Source organism: Strongylocentrotus purpuratus, unplaced genomic scaffold, assembly GCF_000002235.5.
Source record: "Strongylocentrotus purpuratus isolate Spur 01 unplaced genomic scaffold, Spur_5.0 spur5_scaffold_3, whole genome shotgun sequence".
NCBI classification, from domain to species: Eukaryota; Metazoa; Echinodermata; class Echinoidea; order Camarodonta; family Strongylocentrotidae; genus Strongylocentrotus; species Strongylocentrotus purpuratus.
Genome location: NW_022145609.1, coordinates 8,666,898 through 8,685,050, shown reverse-complemented (window position 1 = coordinate 8,685,050; position 18,153 = coordinate 8,666,898). Strand labels below are relative to the sequence as shown.

The window sequence follows — 18,153 nt, the reverse complement described above, 5'->3', positions numbered from 1 at the left end:
GATTTTCAGACAATGGAAATTCGGAAAGACAATGGAAAAACAGGAAGATTCAGACAATGGAAATTTGGAAAGACAATGGAAAAACATGAAGATTTGTACAAACGCACCTTTGAGACCGTAGCTTAAGATTCTGATGATAATGTTGATAAGGATGATGATGATGATTACAACCTTAATGACAATGATGAAGGTGATGATGATGAAAGTGAGTCTACCATCCCTTTTCCTGCAGGTTCATTACAGATACATTTGACCAGCTCTGTGAACTATCTCACCCCAAAACTATCACTCCAGCTAAAATATCACTTTTGATTTCTTCCTTTGACCAGATGAGAACGTAGTATTCTGTACACTGAGCTCATTTCAGCTAGACGTGTATAGAGCTCTCCTAGAATCCCAAGACATGAAGCTTGTCCTTGAAAAGAAGAACCCCTGTGATTGTGGAAGCGGTCGCAAGAGAGGGCACTGTTGCTACAAGGTAAGCAGAGCCATCTATACACAGAGTTTGGTCAACCTGGTTTGAGTTGGACAAGCACAAAACGAAAGAATATACGCCATATTGTGACCCAGTGAAACCAAGTTGGCCAAACTCTGTGTATAGATGGCTCTGAAGGTGAGTCCATCATATCATCACACAGCAGTAATCAGCATTGAAACAAATAGCCAGCAACACAGGAAACAAATAGAAAGCCTGAGTGAGCGTTCATGAGGTGATGTTATCAGTTTAAGCAAATAGTATCTGGGAAAGTGGGTGGAAGCTCAGATAACTGCTCATCTGAACCGTGAATGTGTGAGCATCACTGATGACAGTGAGGGATAGAGGGTACTCTAGCTGATCGGAGGTTCAGAACTTCTTAGTTCCTCACTTGCCTCCTAAGCTGAGCAGATTTTGGGAGATTCGCTTCCCAAGTTGTAGCACTAGTGTAGAGAGAAGAGTCTCAATTGGTGTATTCTTTAGTAAAATCTTCCTAATTATATTCAAATATGAATCTGGAGATAAGTGAATACAATTACTTACTATTTTTTTAATTTGTTGTATGTTCTCAGCTGCATGACTTATTTTGTTGCATATGAAGGTCAGGTTTTTCACCCCCATTTGTTTCAAAATGACACAATCTATGTCTATACGTACATGTACCGATATTAATCATTTGAAAGGGTTTCGGTGGGTATGTAGCTTTGACTCGATAAGAAGTGCTCATCAGATATTCTTTCTTTTTATCAATTGCAGGTTAACGAGCGCGGGGAGGGTATCAAATCATTGACCTTTGGCCTCATGAGTCTCTTGATCAAAGTATCCAATCACATCGCTCTTCTCATGCCTGATGTGTCCAAGTCCGAGAAGCAGAGGGAGAAGTCTCTGCGATACTGTCAGATAGCCTTTGCCAAGCAGCCTCAGTTTGTGGAGCTCAGTCGAGAGGCGAGGTTTGCCACGCTCTCGGACCCAATGTACTGTGGCAAAATGCAGGTGTGTTTTTAAAAACGATTCTTTGTAATCCAAGCTGCGTTCACTAGGAGTCTCAAGTATGACAGACATGATTGCTAAACAAGAACCCACTATTATTATTATCATTATCCAGTCAATCAATGAACCAAATTCATGTTGTGCAATTGAACTTGGGAAGATATCACTTTATTAAATAGGAAAAAAACAAAATTTATGATTGAGACGGAAAATGAACATGAGAAAATGAATTGCAAATTTGTCCAGCAGCCTTGGTTTGAGGAGCTGAGCAGAGAGGCAAGATTTTTCACGCTCTCTAAACCCAACATAATGTGGCAAAAAGCAGGTGTGTGTTTATTTGTATACTTTGTAATCCATTCAATCAATGAAGCAAATTGATGTTGTGCAATTTAACTTTGAAAGGTATATCTCTTTAGAATTGACTGAATAGGAGAAAAATACATTGTATAATTCAGGTCAGAAAAAGATGAGAAAACAAAATTTGAATTTGCCATTCATTTGATATTTTCCATGCTTTTGATATTTTCATGCTTTTTCCATTCTTTTTATCCCCCATGAAAAGAATTTCAGAGTGAAGATATCAAAACATACAGGGTTACAGGAAAAAGTTGACATCCACATTCTTGTTTGATTCAAAACTCCCTTGAAACTCCTTGTATTGACCCTTTGTGTACTAATTAATGCTGAAATTACAGTACACACATACAATTAGATACAGTACTGATACAGAACAGACACAAGATGACACCAATAAGAAGTATTCTTTTAATGAAGTTGAAATTGTCTCTATAAGGTTTAGTGTCCTTAAAAATCAGTTTTATATTTCATGTGCATATATTCTATATAAATCATATGATTCATTCAAATCTGCTACTGGTTGCTTTCTTTTAGGTCCTGGAAAAACTACTGAAAGTTTTCAAGAGAGAAAATAGCAAGGTCTTGCTGTTTTCATGCTATACTCAAGTAAGTCTCTTTGTTTTTCTTGGTTTTGTTGGTTCTGTGAATGTATCACGATATTCTTGAGTAGTTTTATTCACGAGTAGGTAGAGTTTTGATAAAGATGAGAAATAATTTGTAAGCTTTCTTCTTTCTTTTATGTCAGTTTGGAAAAATAGTACAAAAGAAATGTACCATGAAAAGGACTGTTCTTCGAATGCCCTCATCTTCAAAATCTGAGGATAAACATCAGTTTAGACCAAACTTTCACACAAAATATTTTTGTATAGTCCCACATACCTATATTTCTGTGTGCAGAACATGTGAGTCAATATCTTCTTATTTTAATACGATTTAACTTGATAAAAGTAATGAAGTTTGTTCATAACAACAAATAATTTGATACTTTCTTACTTGTCTCTTATTTATCAAGCTATTGGATATTCTGGAGATGTTCATGAAGACTACCTCCTACACATACCGAAGATTGGATGGCAAGACTCCAGCGCACAACAGACAGAAGTTGGTTCACGAATTCAACAAGGATCCTGATATCTTCATCTTTCTCATCTCCACTAAGTAAGAAGTTAAAGCCCCACTGTACTACTTACAGCTACTTGCGTCCTCTAAATAGCAAACAATGCCTAATCAGTGACCATTGGTTCACCATGATTCTCTTTTTCTTGTGTTAATTGAGAGCCGATTTGATGAGATAACCACTCATTGACCATGCAGGGAGGTCTTATCACTCCTGGCCAAACTAGTGCAGTAGGGCTTAAAACATGTTGTATATGATTTATAGTTTCTATGTCACCACGCATTTCATCATTGGGTTTAAACTTGAATTTGGATTTGTTCCATGCGTCTACTTTTCATATATATTTTTTCAGGTTCACAATATTACAGAACCTCAGCCATTACTAATACAGTGGAAACTCGTTATAACGAGGTCCTTGGAACCAAGGAAATTACCTTGTTATATCAAGAATCTTGTTATACCAGGGTAAAAAAAACAAAGAATATAAAGAGCTGGGACCAGCAAAATCACCTTGTTATAACACAAACCGAGGTTCCACTATACATGTGATTTTTAACATGCATTGCTCTCTTTCTGAATAAGTGCACATCATTATATTTGTGGGATTGTTTCCAGCATCATGTACACAGTTATTCAGGTTATATATATACCTGGATTAACTTCTTGTTGAAAAGTTGGCTTTTAAACTCTTGGGGTCCAAGACCCAATTGTGACTTGTTACTGTACTTAACAATACAACATATTTCTCTCTGCCAAGCAGTAATCTGTTTTCATTAGGACATTAGGTTTTGAAAAGTCATTGTTAGATTCTATCGTTAAATAAACCACGAACCAATAGTCAAAGTTGATAAAGTATCTTATTATTCTTGGTTGCCTTAGGGCTGGAGGTATTGGTCTGAATCTGACGGGTGCCAACGTCGTCGTGATCTTTGACCCCAACTGGAATCCGACCTATGACCTCCAGGCACAGGACAGGGCATACCGCATAGGTCAGCATCGCGATGTCAGGGTGTACAGGTTCGTCTCTAGGGGATCGATTGAGGAGAATATGTACCTTAGACAAGTCTATAAACAGGTGAGAGTTTGTCTCAACACTAGGAAAGCCAATCTGTTCACCATCCGGGGAAGTGTTTCACAAAGACTAAGATCGACTTTAAGTTGGACTTAACTATAGCAGGCCGTTCAGGCCACTGTTTGCTCTCACCATTTACTGGCATTGGTCTCTCAAGGGATGTACAAATCATGGTCTCAAATCTACAGAATTTATATTTTTTGATAATTCATTATTGAAGGAAAAAATATTGTCTGAAAATCATAATGCTGAGAGCAGTCAGGGACATCTATGGCCTGCCATAGTTAAGTCCAACTTAAAGTTGATCTTAGCCTTTGTGAAACACTCCCCAGGTCTCAATCAAGATGTCTGTAGAATTCAGAAGGAATATATTTTTCAGATGAAAAGCCACAGACGTGAGGAGCAATGAGGATGATATTACTATTTTGTGGTCGTACCTTGAAAATTTTTTTTTATTATTTACTTTACTTCATTTATTTGTGTAACCATTATAAAACTTTCAACATCTTACTTCCTGAGCTCATTATTTGGATGCAAAACTGTACCAATAGTTTCTTTTTCAATAGCTTCTTTTTAGAAATAAACTAAATAGTAAATGGGATCTTTTGAAAGCTGTACTTCTGCTCATTTACATATTTAAACAAAAATGAAATACATATAATCTACAACTTTACAGTGTTTCCTAGTGTATTAAAATAGACATTTTTCCCATCTATTTAAAAACCAGCAAATAGCCAGTGTTGCCATGACAACAGAGAATGCCAAGCGATACTTCACAGCGGTAGCCGGGGACAAGGACCAGCAGGGGGAGATCTTTGGTCTCCAGAACCTCTTTGCTCTGAGAGTGGACGGGTCTTGTCTGACCAAAGATGTAATTCAGGTGAGCTTGAGAGTCTCTAAGCCCCTTTGTAAATAATGTACATAATTTTTGATGTCATACTTAGAGTTAAGATCAACATAAGATCTTTGTGACCCCCCCCCCCCCCCAAGGAGTTAGAGAAATAAACATATGGGTACATCAATTGAAATACATAAATAAACAGGTTATATTGATACAGGTCAAATTTGAATTGAAAATCAATCTGCAGCTGGCTAAAAATGTGTGGTCTCCGTATATGCATGTTCGTTGTTTGTCTATCTGTGCAGTCTATCCTGAATAGAATTCCATTGCTGGTGAGGTCTAAGTAAAATTCATTTCCATTAATTCTTGTGCTGGGTCATCTACATGTAATAGCCTAAACAAACATTCACAAAATGGTTAAAACTTAAAGAAGGACTGCACTACTTACAACTACGCCCTCTATATAGTAATCAATGCCTCAGCGGTACCCTTTGGTCCCCCATGATCCCCTTTTTCTTATGTTAATTGAGAGCTGATTTGATGAGATAACCCCCTGTATTAAAGTGACCATGCAGGGAGGTCTAATCCCTCCTGGCCAAACTAGTGCAGACAGGCTTTAAATAGCCTTGAAATGTATGCATGTTATGTGAAGTGACAATTTGCTTTGTGTCAAGTAATGTCTATTTCATTCATTGTTGCCATAGAGAGAAGAGAAGATTGAGCTGGGCATCTCCATGGCCAAGTACAAGCCACAGACATCGGTCGAGGAAGCACCAGAGGATTCATTAGATGAGGTCAGAACATTTATTACACTTGGACTCCAATCCATAGTAAGGCCTAAAAAAAGAAAGATTATATTGCCCTTTAGGTACCAAAACATGGGTCAGTCAGTCTGAATTTTTTTTTCTCCCTCTTTTGGCTGATATTTCTCAGTTTTTTATTCATCAAACATTTTTTTTCTAAAAAATGGTTTAAAAAAACTTTTTTTTAAAAGCCGACCGTAGATTTCAAGATTTTTGGGTCCGTCGCAAAGGGCAATACAACATTTTTTTTGTTAGGCCTTATGATGATAAGGATATCTTCTATGGCACCGGTATGCCCCATCTAGGTGCTCATGGCGCCTACTTCAAAATATAACACATAATTAGTTAAATTCTGTACATGTACTACTTGTGGTCTGTACAGTTATAACGATATTAAATAGTTCAAGAAGTAGTTTGCAGTGTTTAGTCAATAGTCATTTGATTTTTACGTCAGAATGGCCAGTTTTTCAAATTAAAGAGATGTGCCTTGATTCCATGGTAGGAGCTGCTCAGATAAAGCATGAAAAGCCATTGCAAACCTTTACAGGAGCCACTAGGAATGAACGCTCACCCCAGGAATTACATGTTTTATGTTCTGCAAGAAGAAATCTGTCTGCAGAGCATAGTTTTTCTTTTGCCAGGACGATATATTTGTAATTATGAATTGTTAGTCTATTAATCGTCCTTGAGAGCTGTTGCTGTACTTATTTGAGCCACCTGAATATTGTTAGTTTATCTTAATTGGCACCCTTGTTTTTCCCAAAAACTAAAGAGGCTATTTTTTATTAATATTTGCTTTGTTTTTGTTTATCAAAAGATCATGATTGCATTTCATTTGTTCTCGATAACTTGACTGAAGATATTTACAAATATTTTTATATACATTTATATCATAAATATTGCTTTGAAAGACTCCATTTCATCCAGTTATTCTTATCCTAATGAGAAAGAGAGAGATATTTTTGTTGTGTGTGTGTATGAGAGAGAGAGACAGAGAGAGAGAGAGACAGAGGGAGAGAGAGGAAGAAAGAGACATAGAGAGAGAGAGAGAGAGAGAGAGAGAGAGGAATAGGAAAGAGAGAGAAAGAGAGAGAGAGGAAGAGAGAGGTAGAGAGAAAAAGAGAGAGAGAGAGAGGAAGAGAGAGATAGAGAGAGATGAAGAGACAGAGAGAGAGATAGAGAGAGAGATAGAGAGGAAGAGAGAGAAAGAGAGAGAGAGAGAGAGAAAGAGACAGATAAAGAGACAGAGACATAGACAGAAAAATAAAGTATTTTAACCATCTGTCCATCTTTATTGAAACTATGATTATCTCCTTCTCCCTGACTCCTGTAGCTTCTCCAAGAGGACGATGGTGGTGATGAGGAGTCCAGAGAAGCCAGAGAAGAAGACGAGGACGATGATGATATCCATGGAATGGATTCACAGTTACTAGAGGTCGAGGATGAGGTCGACGATGAGGATGAGGATGATGATGCTCATATCCATAGCAACGATTCTGAGATGCAGGAGGAAGACAGTAGGAGTCCTTCCAAGAAAACATCTCCTAGGAAATCCAGAGTGAGGTCATCGATCACAGCATCTCGCAGGATTGGTGAGAAGCTGCACATTTCATTCCCGCCAAAAATTGTATGATGTTAGACTCAATATTATACAGATATTGACTGGCAGGGGGTGTAATATAACATTCTTTGGACCGCTGAAGGGATATCATGTGACGAGCTCTGGACCATCACGTCTCGGTATCTGTCAAAGCTATCTAATTTAACTCATTGTTTTCAGTAATTGATTACTGAATTCTTTCATTCCCATAGGCTTGATATGGGATCCACCTGGTTCCCAGAGTCAATGGGTTAAAATAGTAAAGCTTTTTGTATTTTCCTCTGGGAGAATGGCGTGATTGTAATACCAATGATTGTATGACTTTACTCTCAATATGTCAGTTAATTGTTTAGAGATTATGTAAAGTTAGCTATCTTTGGCTTTGGGAAGGGGGGGGGGGGGCAGTTAGGGCTGGAGGGAGACATGGCTGAATTGTGAATTGAATTGCTCCTCCATCCATTGATGTCTTTGTTATCAACAATTTTTCACCTTACATTGTACATGAAGGAAATGCAACCTGCTTCTTTTCTGAACTGTTTGAATTTTCTTTATTCCCTTTCTATTATTGGTCAACAATGAAGACGACCACGATGATAGTGATGATGATGTAGAAGATGGATGGAGGGACCAACCGAGAAAGCTGGCTCGTGGAAAGGCAATTCTTGGGAAGGATGGACAACCTGTTCAGAAGGTCAAAGGCCAGACAAGAAGGCAGTCACACAGCCCCCACAGTGATCACAGTAGATCAAGGACAAGTGCCAGGGATGATGATGATGATGGTGATGATTATCATTATGAGGATGAAGATGGAGAAGAGACAAGAGGAGAGATGGAGAGAGCACAACGAGGAAGGAAGGAGGATGCAGAGACAATGAGAAAACAGAGGGTTTATCGAATGGACAGTGGCAACATCAAAACAGCAGAGGATGTGTTTAGTAAGTCTTAGATTTAGCCTGTTTTTCTTGTAGTTCAGCTGTTCCAGAAAACTGGTCAGAAAATTGTTATTGGGCTTGACCACATTATCAGAAGATTGCCTTCATGCTCTAACTTATACCTTTAATGTATGGTTTAAACAGAACAAAGTACAGTAATTTGTACACATTCTTACCAAAGTTACATTTATCTTGATGGACTTTTCTGTATTGTACCAGTACTGATACGTCACATATTGTGTTTATCTCATCATGTGCATTATAGTTGGCATTCATATTCAAAAACTAAATTTATTTCGGATTATTCTGAAATAATAAATGATTTTCCTTCAAACATTATTACATGTTATACTCCTGGGGGGGTGTTTCACAAAGATCCTAAGTAGAACTTAACACTAAGTTGGACTTAAAAATTATGGACAGCCATTGGAGCCTTAAAATGAAATATATTCAAAAGCAGAAATTCAAGTATTTTAGACTTTTTATAAATTCCACAACAAGAACATGAAATCTTCTTGATGATAGAAAATATGAATGATTTGAATCAACATTTTATGCCTTTCAAAATAAATTTTACAAAATATTTTCAAAGATGCTAATGGCTTTCCATAATTTTTAAGTCCAACTTGGAGATAAGTTCAACTTAGGATCTTTGTGAAACACCCCCCAGATTTACTTACATGTACATGTAAATGTACTCTGCGATTGTTTAAACCACTGGCATATATGTTGTGAAATATTGCAACTACCAGGTACATGTACAACCCCATTTCAGTAACATGGCAAAACCATGGCTTTTTAAAATTATATAATGATGTAAAGTGTATTACGCTTCATATATGTATATATCTTAAAACCACTGAGCTCATGGAATACGCACAGAACCTTTGTTGCATGCAGTTACCATTCATATACACTCTTATAAATACAGTGCCGGCTGTTTTGCCGCAGTTTACCACGTCATATCTGAACGAGCCTCTATCCTTCCTGGGGGTGTTTCACAAAGACTAAGATCAACTTTAAGTTGGACTTAACTATGGCAGGCAGTTCATGCCACTGTTTGCTCTTACCATTTACTGGCATTGGTCTCTGTAGGGACGTATAAATCGTGGTCACAAATCTACAGAATTTACATTCTTTCATACTTTATTATTGAAGGAAAAAATATTATCTAAAGACCATAATTGAGAGACCAATAGGGAGATCAACCAGTGGCATGAATGGCCTGTCATAGTTCAAGTCCAACTTAAAGTCGATCTTAGTCTTTGTGAAACACTCCCCTGTTGTTTCTTATGCAGAAAGGTGTGGTGTAGAGTATGTGCATTCAAATCAGAAGGTTGTCGGAGGGAGTCGTTTTGAGGACCATGTCAGCAAGGTGGCCCAGAAGGATGTCTTTGAGATGGGCCAGTTCAGTCAGGAACCTGCCTACTGCCAAGTACCCACACTAGACCTGGTAAGTAGAGCAAGAACAGATCCCATTTCAATCACAGGGCAAAACTGGAGCCACTCCTACCACCCATCCTCTCCAACCGGCGCTATAGTTCTCCTTACAACTATAAGCTAAGAAAGATAACCAACAGTCCTTTTCAAGACTACACCAACAGTCCTTTTCAGGACTACACACACTCAAGAAAGATTACAGAGAGTCCCTTTCAGGACTCCCCAATCCTCCCTCTCTCTCTCTCTCACATGGTGCAACCGCATGCCTACTGTATAGGAACAGATCATATTCATAGACACAAATTACTGCATTTTTATGGTACAAAATGCATGCAGCTACAATGTATTTTCTTTTATCTGTACACAAGACTTGGAATTCATGATGCCGCCACCATATGGATGACAGAGAGACACCCGTTATAGTATGTCTATGTCTTCCCATGCCCTCTCCTTGAGTGCTATCAAAACCTGTATGCCAGCTAGACAGAGCTTCTTTTTCATCGATGGCTGTCTGTGGAATTCCCTCTGTGACCTTCTTTGCAATAAAAACCAAGAATTCTAGAATGCAAGGCATAAAGGGGATTTTTTTTTGAAAGTTCTAAAAGATATGTCCCATAGATTAACTATTTGTGCCAGGAGATCCCCATAAGCCTTATATACACTGTATATAGCTGTACTAAGAAACGCACTTATGCAAATTGATTTTTTTTTTAATGTGATTTTACCAATATACATTATTTGGTATGACTTTTACATGTTACCTGCCTAATGATCTGGAAATTAAATGTAGAACAAGTTTTAAAAATTCAAGTAGTCATTTCAACACTTCCAAAAAATTATCTTCAGGTTTTGAAAGGGGTCATTATTATATTTGCACATTATACTAGGCTACTAAAATTGCCTTAAGGTTTTTTTCTCCCCAAAATGTTACTTTGTGATTGTGTTGTGCTTATTCGAGACAACCTATAAATTAAACACCTCCTTTAATATGACAACATAAACTTCACTTGACTTCTAGGAAACTGTTACAAGCCACCGAAAGCCGAAGCTTGCTGGGAGGCGCACGCATGCTACTAGTCATCGCTTGGGAGATACAACTTTACTTGTTGGACAAACCCCTATCGGTGTTAGAAGGTGATTACAGTCTTTGTTATATCATACACCAGATAATAATTTTGCAAATCTGGATCCCTCAGAAAATTTGTGAACATGTCACGCATGTGGCAGTAACAGAGAGGACAGATCCTTGAGTCGTAGTGATGAAATTTCCCTCTTCCCTTCCCAGGCTTAGTGATACCAAAACAATGCAATACAAATGATAAGTGTCTTCTTTTACAGTATTTAGGTGCCTTTTTTGTTGGAAATGCAAAGTAACTACTTTTCATATTGTCACAATTGAATCTCAGGGATCAGTTCAAGGATATGGCATCAGTACTAGCAGGCTTTAGGAGCCCCTCAGCTCTGGCAACTCACATCCAAGGGCTTTCAGATGAGGGCTGTCTCAAGCTTCTTCTATCATACAACAAATCCAAGTATGACATAGACTTTGATGAGTTCATTAAACTACCAACCCAACCAACCAATGGTCCCAAGTCTTCAGGAGACACCGGAACTAGAAAAGAAAAAGGAGAGATGTCAAAACCAACATTGGTTGAGACTAAGGGTCGAGGTCGAGGGAGAGGGAGAGGTAGAAGGGAGAGTAGAGCGAAGAGGCGGGAGGTAGCACCTGTAGGTCGCTGGAAGGCTGCAGCTGGACTCGAGTTTGAAGGAACCTTGAGTGATGATAGTGCACACATTGATAGCGAAGACATGGAAGGAACACGCCCATCTGTAAAAAGGAGTAATAGTAGAACAAAATCTGCAAGGTTGGAAAGAGAAAAGGAGAAGGGAAGAAGGAAAAGAAGGAGTGGTGGTATGGTCAGTCATGAAGTGTACCAGGAACTCTTTGATGATGACTCCTCGGATGAATGTGAGGAAGGTCATGAAGATGCTAAGATCTACAGGACGGGTGCAGGGAACAGGCACAGTAAAGCCATTGCCTCTGAAAGTTGCAGGAAACAGAGCAAGGTGGTGAGATCGACAGATGAGCAAAATAAAGATGGATATGAGAGATTGGAAACGACCCAGCAGGAAACAACGCAGGAAGGATCAAAGGATGATGCATTGTCAACCGCACGTCCAAAGACAGATGAAAGCATGTCTTTCTTGGATGATATATTCCTCTCGGATGCCCGGACACCCCGCAGAAGGCCACCTCCAAAGAAGCATGTTGCCAGGCGAGACAAATCCATCACCATGGCAACAAGCGAATCCGACTCCATATTTGGTGCGGAGAGCATAACAGAGGAAAGGTGTGATCCTAACTCGAGGGTATCTAAAGAGAAGGATAGGGTTTTTGAAGATAATGCAACTGTGGGATCAACCCTCTTCAACAGATCTAGAGTTCCTTTCGAAACAGACGTCATCATGGATACAGTAGTAGATAATGATGATGGGGATTTGTGGAAGCGTAATGAAACATTCTTGCCTCAGCAAACATATTTTGAAGAATCTGAAGAGAGCGAGGATAGTGAATCTCTGTTTGTGAGCAATCCTAAATTCAAGAGTGGGTCTGGAGCAATCACATGAGGTCATAATCTGTACAACTAAATTCATTTGAATGAAATAAGATCATGAATATTCATATTATGCAGGCCTGATAATTACCTGATTTAAATCAGTTTCCTGATTTTGGGGATTTTCCCCCATTTTTTTCCTTCTGTTTTTTAATTTTTTTAAAAATCTTCCTCACGATTTACCCCTATTTCCCTTTATTTCCCTAATTTCCCCTTATTTTTCTCAATATTTCCCCAATTTCTTACTCAAAAGGGGGGAATTTTGTTTGACTAATTTTATCTCTCATCGCATGAGTTTTAATTTGTACAATTCAAATCATTTGAATTTTAATAAGGATTATGAATATGCATGATATGCTAATTTTATCATGAGATTTTTTTAGCGTCAAGAACAAAGTGATAATCATGAGTTGCAGTACACTGTGGATGTCTGGACCCGGACTTCGCCGAGGTAGCTTAGCTTTGTGAAGTGGCAGTTAATGCTGCTGCTTTTATGACCGAGGAAGGCACCTGACCAATCTACCTACCTGTTTTCCTTATCTAGGACTTTCTAAAAAAGAAAATCACATTTCTAGAAAGTTCATTTTCTGCCCTTTCATATGACACCTCAATCAGGAAATGCATGGCTGATTGTCAAAGAAAAAGGAGTTAAGTCTTTTGTCAACTCTGCTTGTTGCTACGGCAGGCAGCCAGTGAAAACAAGTTTGTTTAATCAAATTATGGAAATGCAAGCATTACTTTAAAGCAGAAAATGAACTTTCTAGATATGTGTTTCTCTCATTGAAATACCCAAATTGTTTTTAATCACTCATGCGTGAAATATGCATATATCGTTCCTATTTTCACGAAGTGACGGTAGTGAGGAAAATCGCATTCAATTTGCGTGATGATTGTCCTCACTACCGTCACTTCCTGAAAATAGGGACGATATGAGTTGCATTAAATGAAAGAGGAGGATCTAAGCTCTACAAATACCTGTATGTGTCATTTATTAATTATAATTGTGATTAGGTTATGATAAAACATTGATAACTCTTGGTTTCGTTTTTCTGGGAGGCACTGTATAAAACAAATGGCCATTTTTGTAATAGATTTATTTTTGTCATAGGGATTGTCTGGATTATTAGTCATAATCTTTCCAGGCATTTTGATCAAGATTTCACAAATCATACTATTTTTAGATGATAGTAATGGTATATGATTATATACCTGTATAAAACAACTGAATCATTACCTGTTCTAATGAAATTGCCTTTAGACCATGATGAAAAAAGTGTACAAGTTTTTGTATGTAAAGGAGTATATGTTGCATTTTATCTTGCCAGTTAATATACATTTTTGTTCAGACGCTATCCAGCTTTGATAGCTTCTAAATAGCTGTCTTGCCTTCCCATTATACATTTATACCACATCTCTGAGTTCTACTAATTGCGTTGTCTTTGGTTTCTTCTGTAGGGTCCTGCACAATTTCATGTACATGTTGTCCCTGACTAAAGTAAACAGGTCTTTGGTCTTCTCATCGCTATGTGCATCAAAGTTGGAGGTAAATCCATCCTTAAAGGCATTGTTTAACAATGTTAAATCTGAGATGCATGGCCCTACGTATTATCAGTGTCTGTGATATGGTGTAATATTGAAGCCGTAAACAAAATTGCGCTTCAAAATGATCGTGAAGCACCTCAAAAAGTGAAAATCTTTGAGTGACTGGTTTTACCATACCGGTACTCATTTTCCCCAATAGACTATGTGTTGCAAAAAACCGTTTGGAAAACAAAAAATAAAATTTTCATTTCCAATCATAAATATATTAATAATCAGACAGGCGATCGGCTTGTAAAAGTCAAGGGATTCCTGACTGACCTAAAGGTTTATGATTATGATTGCAGCATGAGCTAAATCCAGAATTTTGTTTCAGTATCTGAGGCAATGTTACCGAGTCACTTTAATGTAGGATTTTGTCTTGAATATCATGTATGCAGGTAGGATTTCACATCAAGAAATTTAAAGATGATTTGCTCCAAATAAAGTATTCATTTAATGTGATATCATGCACATCTATTCAAATTTTTAATGGATTGTGTTATCGGTTTTTTTACATGCATTTTACAAGTGCAATCTGTCTTTGATGCCCTGAGTACACTATACAAATATGAGTGTTATATTTCTTGCCATATTTTTTGTATGAGAAAGAGGGAGTTGTAAGTTCTATGTATTCCAAACCAATATTTCATATAATTGTATTATACCACTTTTGAAATATACTCAAAATAAAACTGTCATTCTATGAAAAGTCATGAAAAGTCATGAAAAGGTGTATACTGTTTCATCTTTTTGTAGGATTTCCTCTGATAAACCTACAATCTGGATAGTTCAGTGAAGAAGGATATGACATTTCTTAGCGGCAGTTTTTTTTTATAATCGAGCAACTATACCTAACATAAGAGTAAAATGAGACTCTAAGCTTTCTTTGATTCACATCTTCCCCAAAAATAGTATCCAAAGTTAAGTTCATTTTTTCAAGATTAATAATATTTTCTAATCACAATATATTTTATGAATATCTGTTAACAGGCGAGAGACGGACAACGATGAAGAGAGGAGAGAGAGAGAGAGAGAGAGAGAGAGAGAGAGGGGGGGGGGGGGGGCGAGAGAGAGCGAGAAATGGAAAGAAAAAAATAGATATGTTACAAAGCTTTGAAAAGGGGAAAATTGGCAAAAGTTATTACAGAGGTTTTGGACAAAGGGGGAAAAGGAAGAGACCACTGTTCGATTGGATCGTTATTCTAATCGTGTAAAAGCCCAGTTTAGTAAAAACAAAAGTGATACAATTGCCATACATAACATCCGTTTGTTCTGCAGGAGTTCCGCCTGCACGCAGTCAAATGGGTTCATCGGGAAACGGGGATACTGCGGCTAGCATCGTTGATCTACTAGCTGTCGGTGGATATAGAAAGCCCCCAAACATGTTGATTTGTGATTAAAAGCAGGTATTAAAGAAACAGGCGAATTTGAAAATGTATCCCCTTTTCCATCTTAAATTCAAGCTCATTGTTTACTCCCTTAAGTTAAGTCTTAGATTTGCCCGAATTGGCAGTCGGGTGTCATAATTTTCACCCCTGTTTATAGACTCGTCCAACTACATGAACACGTAGGCCTATTAGAAAACAAAATACTTCTCAATTAAGTTCTCGTTTAAACCAAATCATACGGGGATAGGGCCCTAGAACACAATCATAACATCAGAAGGTCAGATAAACCGTATAATAAACAATTAAGAAATATCAATCAATTATCAATCAATTTATATCTGATCTAGACTGTAAAACGTAGTTCTTAATTGTATTTATTTTGAACAATATAATAAATGGGAAGATTGACTTTGCAGTATTATGGGCTTTATAAAAGAAATGTGCGAGATGGACAGTATTAAATGGATTACAGTTTCATGAAGAATTGCTCATGTGTCTTCAGCGCTCATTTATCTATTACGTGTATCATACAAATCTGTACCACTCCCCCCTCCCCCAACGAAATAGGTTAAGAGAGGAAGAAGAAAGAGAAGCTCTTTTTTAAAGGAAGCACACAGGAAACCTTGGCCATATTTTAAGATCAAATTTTTCTTTTATAAGTTAAAATGGAAAACCCCTTACCTAATGGTGACAATAACAGGAAGATATTCGATGTTTTATAACAACCATGTGTCCTGGTTTTATAGGTTTATTTCCTGAAATAGATCATGTAGTTCGTTATCATTCTTTTTATAACTCAACTGCGCTAAATTTACATGTTTGTTTAATGTAATAGTTCAACCCGATTAGTATCTTGATGCATTAAAAAAAAAAATCTTTTCAATTACCGGAAGATATTCGATGTTTTATAACATCACATGTCCTGGTTTTATCGGTTTAATGCCTGAATCAGATCATGTAGATTGCTATCACTCTTTTCACCACTGAACGTCGTGCCTTGCATGCTTGTTTAATGTAATTCAACTCGATTGATATCTACATGCATCTTTTTTCTTCTTCTTAATTTCTTTCAATTAAATTCTAATTAAAATCATGAGGGTTGAGTTTTGGTCAAGGTAACAAACAAAAACTGAGGGTTTGTTTGTTTATTTATTTAAATACGGTGATTAAAAAACATGCTTTCAGCTTAGCATAGCTGTTTTTCAGCATGTCCGTACATGGTACATTAAAATACATATGAATAAACAGATAAAACACAAACATTAAACAATAACAAATACATAATATAAAATAAGTAAATGTAAAGAAAGACAAAAAATACAAATTAAAACAAAATAAATATAATGCAAGTTCAACAAAAGAAATACAAATGCAAGTAAAACAGAAGGAAAAAAAATATTAATGAAACTAGAAAGGGTTGGTGTATAATTACTCTTTTTATTCTCAACATAGTATGAATCTCACAATGGCGAAGTTTGAACATCTATTTTCCAAAGGGGCGGGGCGGGGCGGGGCGGGGCGGGGCGGGAGGGGGCCGTGAAATGTACCAAGCAGCAAAATGGTAAAGGCAAGTTGTGGCGCCTACGCTGTAAGCGTGCCCGATCGCCCTGCTAGAGGGGTCTTTTTCTGTAATCTACAGCATATTATGTTACCCCAAATGAGGACACTTACATCATCATTTTGCACAGCTTAAGATATGTAGATGCTCATTTTAATAGGTGATGGAAAAGGCTAGTAAAATTGCATCAGGTTGAAATTTCGAAAGTCTTTGTGATCGATCGTATATTTTGTTGTTTCAAACCTTTTACTAAACAAAAGTGTTGTATGTAATTATTAGCCGATTGGATATGTCGATGTGAATGGGAGGCGCGGGTAGTACCTTCACCCCCAGCCTTTCAACTTCTTCTAAAGGCGAAACAAAGAAAGGCTAGGAATAAAGGGGAGGATGGAAAAGAGAGTGACAAGGTGAATATAGGACCCTACCTCCGATCTGTTTAACTTGTTAATTCGCCGCTTCAATTCTCCTGGTGTAAACCAAGTATACCCCCGCCTCCAAGGAAAAAGGCATCTAGCATAGAGTATTAAGAGAGAGAGAGAGAGAGAGAGAGAGAGAGAGAGAGAGAGAGAGAGAGAGAGAGAGAGAGAGAGAGAGAGAGAGAAAGAGAGAGAGAGAGATCACAGTTCTCCTCTTGGCTTTTTGCCAGTTTCCGAGTAACCTACCATAACTTTACATTTTGGCATTGTAGAAACCTCCAGAACAACCTAATGAAACTCCGTATACTAATTGCCAAGTTGCTCTCCGGGTTGAACAAAGTATTAACTAGATAAAGGGTGTGTGTGTGTGTGTGTGTGTGTGTGTGCGTGTGCGTGTGCGTGTGTGTGTGTGTGTGTGTATTTAGAAATATATGCAAGTTACTTGCAGCTCGGCGTCAATACAAATTGAATGCCACATAGGCGTGAAAAAAAGGTCTAGGAACGTGAGACGTAGCTGCACTTTACAATTTTATTTTTATTATAATAATATTCATAATAGTAGCTGCGCTATATATGAATTATTTTTATTCTCTTCTGTCAATCTATAAGACATGATGACGACAAGCTACAAGCTACAAGCTACAAGCTACAATCTACAATCCATTTACTTTCCACCCCTACCCTTAATTATTCAATTTAATTCAAAGTTTATTCAACACTCTTTATAAAAACATTTAAAACGTACAATTACAGTATGGAATGATACAGAAAGAAAAGAAAAAAAAGAAGATATTGATAAAGATTACAATGGCAATTTATGAAAGCATTTGGGATTGGCAGAAAGGAGGGATTCCTTATATGAAAGCCTATCCCTAAAACACACAGATAAGGGGGAAAAAGAACAAAAGAACAGAAGGAAAGAAAAAATACTATAAACATAATCAGAGTAAACAAAAACACTAGCAAGA

At 37.5% G+C, this 18,153-nt stretch overlaps 1 protein-coding gene across 1 annotated transcript in view; it reads left to right on the top strand.

Annotated features, from left to right (window-relative positions):
- The window catches only part of LOC578386 (DNA excision repair protein ERCC-6-like 2), an 18,767-nt gene extending 6,423 nt beyond the window's left edge, over positions 1 to 12,344 (top strand). Inside the window, exons 9-20 of the mRNA XM_030996471.1 lie at positions 330 to 478; positions 1,232 to 1,468; positions 2,357 to 2,428; positions 2,835 to 2,980; positions 3,819 to 4,014; positions 4,739 to 4,891; positions 5,557 to 5,646; positions 6,989 to 7,247; positions 7,837 to 8,190; positions 9,486 to 9,640; positions 10,646 to 10,761; positions 11,034 to 12,344. Of these exons, the coding sequence (XP_030852331.1) occupies positions 330 to 478; positions 1,232 to 1,468; positions 2,357 to 2,428; positions 2,835 to 2,980; positions 3,819 to 4,014; positions 4,739 to 4,891; positions 5,557 to 5,646; positions 6,989 to 7,247; positions 7,837 to 8,190; positions 9,486 to 9,640; positions 10,646 to 10,761; positions 11,034 to 12,255 (3,149 nt within the window). The 3' untranslated portion in view covers positions 12,256 to 12,344. The remainder of the gene's footprint in view (positions 1 to 329; positions 479 to 1,231; positions 1,469 to 2,356; positions 2,429 to 2,834; positions 2,981 to 3,818; positions 4,015 to 4,738; positions 4,892 to 5,556; positions 5,647 to 6,988; positions 7,248 to 7,836; positions 8,191 to 9,485; positions 9,641 to 10,645; positions 10,762 to 11,033) is intronic.
- The last annotated feature ends 5,809 nt before the right edge of the window (positions 12,345 to 18,153 follow it).